This window comes from Vespula vulgaris, chromosome 4, assembly GCF_905475345.1.
Source record: "Vespula vulgaris chromosome 4, iyVesVulg1.1, whole genome shotgun sequence".
Lineage (NCBI taxonomy): Eukaryota > Metazoa > Arthropoda > Insecta > Hymenoptera > Vespidae > Vespula > Vespula vulgaris.
This window is the reverse complement of record NC_066589.1, coordinates 891156-904727: the sequence shown is the minus strand read 5'-3', so window position 1 is coordinate 904727 and position 13572 is coordinate 891156. Positions and strand designations below refer to the sequence as shown.

Sequence of the window (13572 nt, the reverse complement as noted above, 5' to 3'; positions counted from 1 at the left end):
GTCGAATACTTTGATTTATTTAATTTGGCATCTTTATACCTGATTTCCTTGAGTGACAAGAGACTTGGCGATGCCCCAAATAGCTATGATGAGAATTGGAACACCTTCAAATCAAACTTACAGATTATACGTGAAAAAGTGACAATACAGAATAGTTAGAACATTTTATACGAAATTTATCAATGAAAAAGTATCAAACGAAATAACTTACCCCAACCTATGACAAGACACATCTTTAGTTGAATATTATCTCCCGTAAAAGTTCTTACAACTAACAAATAGAGATACAATCCTGCAATAAGAGAATAACTAAGGAAATTTCTTTAATGTTTTATTCGGATTTACATATAACACTAACGTATAGTATAACAAAATCGTTTTTCGTATATTCGTTTGTGTTTAATATAACATAATACTGACCTTCGACGAACATCCAGAAGAAATTGGTCAATTGAAAATAATGAAGAAGAGAGAAGAACGTGACGCAAGTTGGTATGTCTGTTTGCATAGAGACCTAATAAGAAAAGAAGTTGAGCAATGATTTTGATTTGCAAATTATTTTAATGAGACATCGTCGTTTTTAATTTATTCATTATACAAAACGTTCATACGTTAGAAACTACTTCGATTGCCACTTAATCTGGAATTTTTAATCTATAAATCGTGAAAGAGATTAAGGATACATTACTCGAGCTTATTCGATCGAAATCGTGTCGAAGAAAGAGCACGAGTGCTAGAGATAATTAATTCGTTTTACGGCCGATCAGTAAAATCTGTGATAATTTTATAATGTACAGATATTCAAGATCGTTCAGGATCGCTTATCGTGGTATTTAATGATTTATAATATTATTATTTCGTATTATTTGGAGATATATACGAAAGGTAAATTATGAGGATACTATTATCGTAAAAAGTTTTGATAAATAAGAGATTCACATAACGATTATTAACTATACCTGCATTGCAGTAGTTAATATCCACATGAGGTCAGCCAGAATGTACGTGAACATTAAATTTATATGTATATTGTTCCTTAGACATCTCAGTTCCCTATAACAAAAAGAGAGAAAAAAAAAATACGTTCAATTACTCGATAATAAAACGTCTTATATTACGTTTCCATATACGTTCGAAAAATAATCAAACACGGAAAATCCATTTCTGAATTCACAAAGAGAAATGTACCTCAATAAAAGCACTCATGGTGGTGGAATAAAATATCAGGTGTTATGTAACAGATGTTTCTTTTTATTGCAATATCATAATAAAAGGAGAAAAGAATGTTTAGAGTGTTGTCACGTGACTTTTTTAATTGGCTACAAATATTTTTTACCTTATCAAAATAGATCGTACTTACTTAAAATATAAAAATATGGAGACGGCTATCGCCAGAGTACAAAGGGACAAGCTATATCCAATGAAATATATTTTTGTCGTAATTTCTACATCAGCTTCAATGTTCAACGGTCGAATGTCACGGCACGAAGAATAGTTTGAATAACTATCCCATGTACCATTTAGCCAACACCATCGACTTGCGTTTTCTGTGAAGAAGAAATTACCATTTTAAATCATCCATTCAACTTATTAATTCTATACTTAAATATTAATCCAAGTATATTAATTATGCTTAGCTTTATTCTTAAGGTATATATATATATATATATATGTATTTAAAGCTTATAATTTTGCGCAGGTAATATAGCTTGAAAATGCTAATAACCTCGTTCTCAGAAATAGGTTACTACGAGAGATGGGTACTTTATCGATTGTCGTACAATTTTACCTATCTTGTGTTTCTCTCTCTCTCCCTCTCTCTCCGTTTTTCTTTATTTAAGTATCATACCGACCGATTATCATCATACCGTTAGATTCGTAGTGGTCCGCTTGAAAAAACATTTGTGCCATCAGGAATTCTTTTTGCTAGATCGATGTTGTTTCAACGTAGTCAAATCAAATCTATACTTGTATTGTTCGAACGAAGCAGAAAGGAAATATATAATCCGAGCACTTTCTAGCGATTTATATTATACATTCATATAATTCATTGAAGAAATAAAACGATGATCGGAAAATGCAAAAGTGTGTTTGAATAAGACCCATTCAGGCGTATTTAAACGTTGTCCTTTTTGATATTTTTTATATTCTCTCTTTCTTGTTTTTTTTTTCGTTTTTTTTTTCAAGCTTCTTTCGAGTCAAGTTCCTCTACTCTTAAAAATATTTTCAGGAAAATATAAGAGGAAACGGATTCTCTATTTTAACCTCTTATGCAAGGGTATGTATTGGAAATTTCAAATCCACATTCGTTCGAAAGAATTGAGTTATTCAATATGACCTCCTTTTTTTTCGTATTCTTATGTATCGATCGAGAAACAGAAATATCGGGAAATGACGATTTTTATTAACCTTCGTCGGGATAGTTATTATAGATCGTGTTGCATTATTCACGAAGCAATAGAGAAAGACATTCGAAGTCTTTTTGAATCCTTTCTAAAATAGTCGCAGGAACACCGCGTGAACTTTTAACGTTTGGCATATAAAATAAAACTCTTCGTTTTTCATCAACGCCAAATGCAGTTTTTTTTTTTTATTTTTTATTTTAATTACGATAATCGATAACACACAAGAGAACGAGAGAGAGAGAGAGAGAGAGAGAGAGAATTTACAACGCAATAGATTTATGCTCTTACGAGAATAAGTTTTACAAGACGAGATGAGAAAGATAAGACATAAGTAGATATATCAAATTGTCAAGTCGAAAGTTCATTATTATCGTTCGAGAAAAAGGCAATACCTTATAATCAGAAGATAATAACAATATTAATATAATTATGATTCTTATATTATCATTATTAAGTTACAAAAGACTCTTTACATTACTTGTTACATTCTCGATTATTCTCGAGATATACTAACAAACGTTAAACACGAGTTTTGGATAAAAATAAATGATAAAACGTATGCTGATGGATTCATTAAAATAATAGTACCAGTCCGATGTAATCCGATGAATCATCGATTATTTTTACATTCATTGAATGATTTCTCTTTTTAATAAATAAAAATAACGTTATCGTCGGTGTATTTAAAACGTACAGATAATATTTGCGTATTTCGATTCAATATCTATTTTCTTTATTCAGAGTAAAATGTATGGAAAGTGCAGGTTTTATCGCAATGAAATATGCCTCAAGTCGGAGTAAAGCGCAGATACGGAGTCTACGGCTGTTGTTTGCAATGCGGTAAACAAGGCAGTTGTGTGTACAATGAAATATTGCAGTACAGAAACAAAGGCCAGGATTCTTTACCTTCATCTATCACCGTCCCAATGCATTTTATGAAAACAACCATACTAACATATTTCTTTTTTTACTTTTTCTTGCAATGACAAGCCTAACTTTCATTTCATAAATAAACACTTGTTAGTCTACCTTGGTGATAAATACTTTTGTATTAATGATGAAAATATTATTAATTAAAGAAAAAGAGAAAAAAAAATGTACAATTTTTTTTCACGACATTATTATGATACTTATCCCAAGAGGTTTTTCGTTGCTAATTATTCGTAGAGAACTACGTAAATAATTATAAAATTCTCGAGAATGTAACTAATTCGTTTGTTCTTTAATTTATTGTTAATAAGATTGTTATTAATCAGTTACATTTATTTTTTCATGATTTTAACTGAAATAGGTATCGTTCCATACTTTATCAATAATTATAATTCTAAATGTTATATTTAAGAAATTGTTGAAACCCCTTATGGTAGGCAATGTATTCATTCATGAGCATGTCCTACGTCACTTACCATGAAAGCTTAAAGAGTTTTTTACCGACGTGTGGTATCTGCTATTATGATTACCGATAAAGTATGGAGTGATGCCTTTTTCCAGGCGCAATACATTTCGTGTTTAATGCAAATTTTTATTCAACGAACTACTATATAGATTCACACACACACACACACATTTGAATTTATCCAACAATATATTAAAATATCAAGCGTATCAAGATCTCTATTTTCTTTTAAAAATATTCTTCCATGTACCGTTATATACGAACAGTTATTTAACGAGTAAAGAGAAAAGCCACGATGTCTCGATGCAGTTGTCACCTTTGGTAGTTCCTGTGGGAAATCTCTCAGAAGCGGAATGGTTCGTTTCTTAACTAATAACATGCGAAAATGTAAATTTTAAATTTCAATGGACGCAAAAATTGATTATTTAGAAATTACCATTCACTATCACGAAAGTCCATAGAAAATCGTGGATTTGAAAAGATCCATTTGTCTACGAATTCATTTCGAGTAAATAAAATCGAAATGTTTCGAAAAGAAAGGAATTGCATGCCATTGAGAAGAAATTTTTGCAATCCAATTCGATCGTTCGAAGTACTATAAAGACTGTCGACAATCTTATATATAATAAGATAACCGAAAGCCGTCAGTTATCGTAGCCAATGTATTATACGATAAACGAGTTAGCTACGGTTGAGTATAGTTCGGAAATAAATTTAGTACGATAAACTTTTCTTTCTTTAGTTTTCGTGAGTTCTTTCTTTTCCATAGTCCATTTTGTCTGTATGGAGAGTTAGAACATTTGCAAGGATTTGTGTGAATGGCAGCTGTAATACGCGTCTGTGCATCTGCTGTCGTAGCTTTCATGTTACCTGATTATATACGTCAGAGGATGAACATGAACTTATGGACATGTAAATCAGTTCTTCAAACATAGCAGCCGTAGAAATATCTCTTATACATAAATACGATTAACCGATTCAGTTGATTAAATATTTCTTTTCCATTTCCAATTTAGCTGTCGATGTGGATGATAACGATTATAAATTGCGAGATGTCGATTGCATTCTCTGTCAACGCATCGCTCAACCGTTCAAAATCGTGGGTTATATTCGAGAAGCGTGAAAGCTTGTTATCACGCGTAAATGATGAACGTTCGACGCTTATTTCGCCTTTATTTTTCATAAAAAGGCGTTTTCCTCTTTCATCGAACACATCTATGGTTGAAAATCGATCGGACTTTCTCGAACCACGTATGAGAAGAAAAGAGCAACAAGGGTGAGGCATGTATGAACGTGTTGTGCTTGCGCGTTCGCCTAGCCGTAATGAAGATGCACACTTAATTGCTGTTAATTGTACACAGTCGTTGGTTTAGTGTTGTAGCGTTAATTGGATCGGCAGCTTCTGAACGGACTCCTGCGTGTTATGTTCCCGTGGTTTATGAAGGCAATGCCTCGACCAAATACGCCGAGCGTACCACGTTAATTTCAACTCGGTATACATATATAACGGATATGTATATATGTATATAGATAATGCTTCAAGAGAAACACGCAGGTGCCTCGAGGATAACCACGAATACGTTATCGTCGAACGAAATCCACTTCCACCTCTAATTACTTTGAAAATCTTTTCCCTTCTAGTTTTGTAACGCGTCTCTAAAGGAATGATTTATTGCCAGTATATTTCGATAAACATTTCACTATAAAGTATAGCGAATCGAATATTTTCTAGCAGAGCTTTTAAATATTTTCATAGCAACTTTAGATCGTGCTCGTCCAAAGTGCATCCACGTTTCTATCGTATCACGTTTCCAAACGTTTACAGGCAAGGTCGTAAATTCAATTACAAGTCTCTTGCAACAAAATAATCTCGTTTTCTCTCTTCAAGCTGCTGCAGTAGTCAAGGTCCATCAGTCATTAGTTTCGTCGTAGGTAGTTTTATCGTTGCTGCGTTAACTAGGAACGGCGATATTGTTTCCTCGATAATGAACGTTTCTCTTTCATTCGGACATTTAATTCGTATTGTACGATATAATATTTATGGGAACCAAAGGAACGGAAGGTAAAGTTACGTAAATCAGAGATCTTTTAATAACGATACGAATTCGCCTAAATTGTACGTACTAGAAACTTATTTAATCTCGCGATCGCTATTGATTTATTCCGAAACTGTTGTTTGTTTAAATCCCAATACATTTCCATATGTGTACATAGGTATGTTTGTAAAATATCAAATTATGATTGATTTCATATCAAGTTCGTAAACTTTCAAATATGTATATAAATGGCTGCACGAATGATTTAACACGATCGCAAGATTAAATTTTAATCTTTTACAACGAAAATACATCGAAGTAGTTTTCAAAGGTATTCTTAAGAAATACGTTTTATTTATTCACCTTTCGATCCTTTCCGACTTCATCGTGAAGATCAACAAGACAAAGGTAAGTTCCGTAGTTTCTCAAAGGAACATGGGTATTGTCGAGATACAAAACCCCTAAGCTTTTGATGAAACTTTGCTCAATTATTACGTTCTAGAGTGCACCCGAATGTGGCATATCATTAATATTTAATTAAAATTTAAATTGGAAGAGCTTGTACAACGATGCGTAACTAATCGATACCAGACAAAAATGACACTTTTTATCTTGAGAGATTCTACTTTTGAGAAAATCGAGAAGTATCAATTTAATTATGAATACTTGCAATTAGTTCATTTTTACTTGGATCATCAAGATTTCTCGATGAATCGTGTCTTTCTTTCTTTCTTTTTTCTTTTTCGAAATGAAAAGATGTTCCTTGATTTTATTTTCTTTATAAAATTTCTTAATTAAATTCATTAGTTATTATATTTTGAATATTTTTATTTTACATACATGTACAACATATAAGTAAGCTGAGTATAATAAATCGAATATATCGTGTCACGCGTGGTCTCATAAATAATAGTCTTACCAAGAGGAACGTTATTTCACTATTATGAGAAGAGAAACACGTTCCCATTCTAGAACGTACCAGAATAACGATTGCAAATAGGTTAAATAAGCTATGATATCTTCTCCATGATATGGTAAACGAAAATGGCATTGTTAATCCATCACCATTAAAATTCTAAATGTTCATCGATATTTCTTGATATACAAATAGATTATCTTCTTATCATTGATCGCGAATGTAATGTGTTAAAAGGGATGAAATGTTTTTTCTTTTATCTTTTTTTTTTATTCCCATCGGAAATAGCATTTCATTGGGATAGCGATTATTATCTGTTCTATCGTAATAATCGAAGAGGTAATATACATTTGAAGTTTTAAATTTAATCTAGCCAGATTTCACGATACTTGGATATTATCGATAATATCTGGATGACACAGCTATATAATATATATCATTTCATTATATAAAGAGAGATACAGAGAGAGAGAGAGAGAAGGCAAGTTGAAAGCGTTCGTTATAACAATGTGGTTACGAGAAGTTTGCAAGTGCTTAAGTTACGTGAAACTGTGATAGTGATGTTTCTATTAATTACGGTTTACGGTTCAAGAATCATCTTGAAATTTATCTTCCGTTTTTAAATCCATCTAAAGCAAAAAACGACTCGTTAAATCTTTTTCTACGTACTCGCTTATTTTTCAAGATATGAAATATTGTATCACTTAATAGATTCATTCAAGAGATTCTCTAAATGAAACTGAGAGAAAGAGTCCCATTTGTTTTATCCCTTCTCGATTTAAATGTCGTGGGTGTTAGTAAAAAAAAAAAAAAAAAAAAAAAATCAATAAATACAAAAAGATAAAAGAACATTTAAAATGAATTTATTTTTTATATCTCGATAATATTATATTTCTAGCAACACATTTATTGTATAAATGATCCAATCACGATGATAAAAGAACGTATGTTTCTATTTGCTTTTCATAAATAAATTCCGGTATTATATTTATTACACCTAGTGATCAAAAACGTACGAATCGGATTTCATTTGATAAATCAGATAACACATTAGTTGGAATTTCGTTACATTTGGTAAATGTGAAACTTATGTTTGTAATCGTATTACCTACAACGGTGTACAACAAAAATTTCATGACGATGAATTGAGGTTCAGTGTTGGCTTATAAAAGTTAAAAAGGGTAGACAGACTTAGACAAGGGTGATACGTTAACTGTAGAAATCTGTAGGGAAAGATTTTTACAAATTCTGTTCACGTCGCGCCATTCCACACGCGTTATTACCAATGTCATTTGTTAACATTTTTTAAACTCACTGTCCCTTCGACTTTTTCGATAATGTGACTGGAGTGTCTTCGACGTATTTACAAGAAGGGTGCCTATCTAGGTGCCTGTCGATATCGTTTCATAAACTTACTGATGTCCTTGGTGACTTAAAGGAAAGAAGAGAGAACTATAAAGGAGATGAGAGAGAGAGAGAGAGAGAGAGAGAGAGAGAGAGAGAGAGAGAGAGATAGCTACGTGACACAACAACGTGTCAGTATTCCACGAGCTTTCTTGAATAATGAAATTTCATTAATAAAGCTTTTCCTCCTTCACAAAGTTTTTTTTCTTTTCTTTTCTTTGTTCTTTTTTTTTCAATGCAAGCACTAATGTATTAAATAATTACACGTACGAAAAACATGTTTCCGATAGATCGTTTTCTTATTCAAACTTAGATCTTTATTATCGTTTTTTAATTTTTTTTTAAGAAAATATAAATCTCTTGAAAAAAGAAATATAATAGTTCGACGATCAGCACCTTCGTTAGAGAACGTATTTAACTTTTATTATTTCATTACAAGAGAAGTCGTTATATTACTCATAGATATTCGTTACGTCGACATTATACTTCAATATTATCTCATTTTCCGTACCTCTTATTTCTCCCGTTTACTCTTTCCCTGTTGCAAATACATTTCCTTATACAGAACGATGCGCTAATTAGCATCGTATTTATGATTCTGGGTCAATGTTCATATACGCTACATTATCCAGCTTATGAATTTCATATCGAAAACAAATTGATAAAATCTTTCTCAAGTTTACGAGGTTAAAAACGATTCTATATATTTTTATTACTTTTATGAACTTAACTTTGTAATTTCGATCGAGCGAGAATTAAACGTCTGATGTTATTAATTTCGGTCATATCGTTCCTGTTTTTAACGATCACGTTTGTATTGCGCCTGAAAGCGCAGTTATATACAAGAAGCAATCGATTCTTCTTTCCTGTAGGCACGCCCATATTTGAAACAAAACAAAAAAAAAAAAAAAAAGAAAAGAAAAAAAATAATAAAAAAAAGGAAAGGAGAAGAAGAAAGAAAAAAGAAATAAGAAAAAAAAAAAGGGAAGAAAGGTATGAATTTCAAAGAGATAATTTCTCTAGTCGACTAGAGATACTAATTAAATTCAATGTGTTATCCGATACATTTATAAATTACTTTCATGAAATTATACAACTGAATGGGATTACAGAAATAAAAATAGAGTCGAAAGGAAGTTGAACCAATGAGAAAAAATATTTACTTTCCCTTTCATAACTTCGAATTTTAATTTTGTTTTTTCTTGTTTCGTTTTTTTTTTTTATTCTGTGCGCATGGCCACCGTTGTTATTCCTATTCGGTAGATGATCGAAGGACTATGCGTGTCGGATCAAATTCGCCAGGAAAACGCCTGTTACTATTTTGTTGGAAAAACCGATGACGTCGAATGCACGCAGAATATACGCTGAATGTATGCTCCGAATTGGTTCGGTAAAAGAAACAAACGAAGAATTCATAACGGCCAATCAACGAGACAAATTGATAGTGAAAACTCAAATAAATAGTTATGTTCGTGAACGTGCAGAATTTCTTTTTTCTTTTCTTTTTTTTTTTCTTATGGCTTATCGACATCTGTGTACAATTTAAATTTGTGATTCGCAATCGATTATCACTAGTATTTGGAAATCGAAAAAACAGAAAAGAAAAAATAAATAGATAGATAAAAATAATCGATGCGAAATATGAAATGGTACGTAAAGATAAACGACGATTAAAAATTGTTTATAATAATTGGTACTATATATATATGACGGTTAACATTACATTTAGTATAATTAAATTAAATCGATGAAGCTACGTATAAACAATAAATCGGATCGTACGAGTTAAGGATGATTATATAGGCAAGCTTCCGCTATTAGTACCACGATAATGGTGGAATATTCTTTGGGGATAATTGCATCGGTTTCAGGTAATTAGCAGCCGATGATGAATAATTATTGCGAACGATGTAGTAGTTAGGATAGGTACAATGAGGGTTCTCACATCGTTCGAAATAAATCGAAAGCAAATGTGTAAGAGCATTCGATCATGAAACATATTAATCGTAGTAAAATTTTCTCGTGCGATTTCTCTTATATAAATAATATTATTTCCTCTATTAATCGAGAGAACAAAATATTCGTTCTCATTGGTAGAAATTACGAAGCGAAAAAATCTATTCGATCGAACAGAAAGCGAAAGAGAAAGAGAAAACGTATTTCGATGAATACTCGTATCAAAGAGACAATGTTGAATTAAAATCTACTGATCGTAATAAATTAAATTATATGAAATTGTAACGTAGAAAGAAAGTAGAAAAAAGTCTCTTGAAAAAAAAAGAAAAAGAAAAGAAAAAAGAAAATAAATAAATAAATAAATAAATAAATTCGTCGTTGAATAGATTTATCAAATAAACATTAAGGGTCTAGATATATAGTCATTAAATAAAAATCAATCAAACCCTTGTAATATATTCTTTATACGATAAAGAAGAAGCAGGGTCGTTAACAGAGTCGTAAATGTGAACTCGTATCTTATAATATGTATTTGAGACACGTGTTCAGGAGAAGAGTGAAAAAAGTCGATTACTTTGATAAAAGATGATGTATGGATCATGGTAAATCTCCAATGTATCATCTTGGTCAAGGTAAAAAGCAATCGATGTTATATATAAATCAACAAACAGTCGTAAATCCAGTGATAAACCAGGCTTTTAATATAGACAGCGTTATGAACAGTCTTCTAGTTTAATGTAAATTTGTAACATCTCTAGATTCAGTTACTAGCTCTATTCCGGATATAGTAAAGAATATATAGCGCTTAACTTAAGGCAATGATTTATTAATTATTGCACCGGAGTTAATTAGCGTGGGAATAATCGTTTGCTAAAGGTCGAAATCCTGGATTTCTAGAAAGAGAGAAGGTAGGACGATGGGGAAATGTTTTATGTATATGTATATACGTATATGTATATATGTATATGTAGATATTATCGATTGATCCCTGGAATCTCGACGATAGAATTTACTATTTCTGTTTTCTTTCTCTTTCTCTTTCTCTCTCTCTCTCTCTCTCTCTCTTTTCTTCTTTCTTTTTCTTTTGTACATGAATTTCTTCTTAAAACGTCATGTTCATAATTATGTCAACATGTTCGTAATTACAATCGACAAAGAGCTTAATTAAGAACGTTTCTTTACCGAGCGAGTAGACGTTTTTGTAATACGATCACGATGTATTACATACTTACATCACGTATGCGCATCCTACACGCTTATATTACATAAAGCTGTCACTGTTATTTTATCGCGATACAAGCTGTCACTTGGAAAATAATAGACAGCTCCATTGAGATTGAAAATGAGTAGCAAACAAGATTTACCGAGCATCGAATGAAAAACGTTATCGAGCCAGGTAAAATATCGATTCTACGAACGATTCCCCGTGTTACATCGTCATTCGTATGAATCTGTAATAATTTATTATCACGTTTATATTGACTCTGTAACACAGGGAAAGAGAGAAAGAAAGTTTAACTACATTAAAACAGGGAATAAAAAAATAGATGTCGAAAGTGAGCGAATATTTCTTCTTATTTATCAACTCTTGCGTCACTTGCTGACTTGAACATTTCATACATATTTGTATAAACATTGACAGCGTAAAAGACGATTACACAATCATTTCGTAAGAAGAATTATGTATTTTCAGAAAGAGACGAAAGAACGATCTGTGGTTTTTTTACAAGGGGGTAAAGAAAAAAAAAAAAAGAAAAGAAAAAAAGGGAAGGGACAAAAACGAAAACTAAAAAAAAGACATTGAAAGGGATGGACGATATTTCTTTAAGAGCACGAACGTAAAATGCGACTTTTCATTAATCCTCCCAAGTACGATTTCGTTAGTCGCGAGAAGATGGCAGCTCTTAATTAATTTGACTCAAGACAATATTTGAGTGGCTCTTCCTCTCGCGTTTACCATTAAAACATCTCGTAGCATTTCCCGAGGGTCTTTTTCAAGCATTCCCCAAAGTCATAGTTGGTAGACCGTCTTTCAAATTTACACGCAAATTTAATTACAAACCATCCTGGAATGTAGACTCGTTTCTACCATAGAGATCTTTCATCTTTTTCACTTGTCATACATTTTAAAATGATTCCCGTCGTAATACAGATGCGAGAAACATTTTCAATTCCTCTTAAATGTCATTCCTCGTGGTTCTTGTTATCTCCCTCTCTCTCTTTCTTGAATTTCTCGAATTGATTTTCAATTCGTCCTGCATTGATAAGACGTAAATCCAATTAGGATCATTGATCTGTGAAATACCGTCGGCACGTCGAGATATTTCAAAGACGCTTCGCAATCCTATTTTTTTTCTTTTTTCTTTTTCTATTTTTCTTTTTTTTTTGTTTTTTAATCTCTCACGTATCCTGTTTTATTATTTTCAAGGTTAACGCCATTTCCATTTCTAGATCCTGGATGTAGAAGCTTATATTGAAATAGTGATTATAAACTTTCGTTTAAATCATATTATGGCTAATACGTTTATGTAATTAATTAATTTGATTTCGGCTTGTATATTGAATAATACGAACTTGCATATAACCGAAATTATGATATAATATTCCTCTTAAATCTCGTATGAGAGATTGTATTGTAGGTAAGAGTTCTTGAGAAGCTTTTTCAGTTTACTCTCATCGTAAAATTAATAAGACAATTAAGTTGGTCCTTGATAGATCATTTACGGTAAAGATTATTACGGTAAAAAAATATTACGGTAAATCACAATCTCAGATATTCGTGGAGCAATTATTGTAAAATAATCGAAGCGGCAGATATGCCATTTTCTGATCGATATTACATTATACGTATAAAACTCTTTCTCTTTCTTCCTCTCTCTCTCTCTCTCTCTTTTTCTTTCGTTTTGTTTCGTTAAATAACAATAATATTATTATAAACGAAAAATCAATTATTAGTAATCGCATTTTTTAATTTATCTTATGTATATAAACTTGTGTGAGCGAATGAGCGAGAAAGAAAGTTAAGAAAAGTAGTTCAGATCAATTCTTTTTTCCAGGTGAATTAAATCTCCAATTTTCGATTATTTTTTATAGACTTTGAAGTTTCCATCGCCGGAGGGGAAAAAAAACTTAACGGAGCTGATCGCGATGAAAAACGAACTTTATCCGAATATAAAAGAATCTAATCGCAAGTGAGTAGGGACTATCGTATTCTAAATTTTAATTTAAAAATCTCATAAAAAAATATTAAGTAAAGGAAATAAGTTCGCGACGAGAGAAGGAAGAAAAAAAAAAGGAAAAAGAAAAAAAAGAAAGAAAAGAGAAGGAAGAAAAAAAAGGAGAAAGGAAAAAAGAAGAAAGAATTCGCTTTAAAACGTAAAACAATATGTAAATAAACCGAAGATGTAAAATGTAGATACAGTTGCACGGTTTTGCAATTAATTTTACTTTCACAAGTTT

At 31.6% G+C, this 13572-nt stretch overlaps 1 protein-coding gene across 3 annotated transcripts in view; it reads right to left on the bottom strand.

The window, feature by feature from the left end:
* LOC127063400 (diuretic hormone receptor-like) overlaps positions 1–13572 on the bottom strand; it is a 29288-nt gene that overhangs the window by 2421 nt on the left and 13295 nt on the right. For all 3 annotated transcript variants that reach the window (XR_007781336.1, XM_050993144.1, XM_050993145.1), the window contains exons 5-9: positions 1361–1547; positions 960–1053; positions 421–514; positions 212–292; positions 40–104 (exon numbers count right to left, since the gene is read on the bottom strand). Coding sequence is in view for 2 of the 3 variants with exons in the window: in XM_050993144.1 (XP_050849101.1) it covers positions 40–104; positions 212–292; positions 421–514; positions 960–1053; positions 1361–1547 (521 nt within the window). In the remaining variant the exon portion in view is untranslated. The remainder of the gene's footprint in view (positions 1–39; positions 105–211; positions 293–420; positions 515–959; positions 1054–1360; positions 1548–13572) is intronic.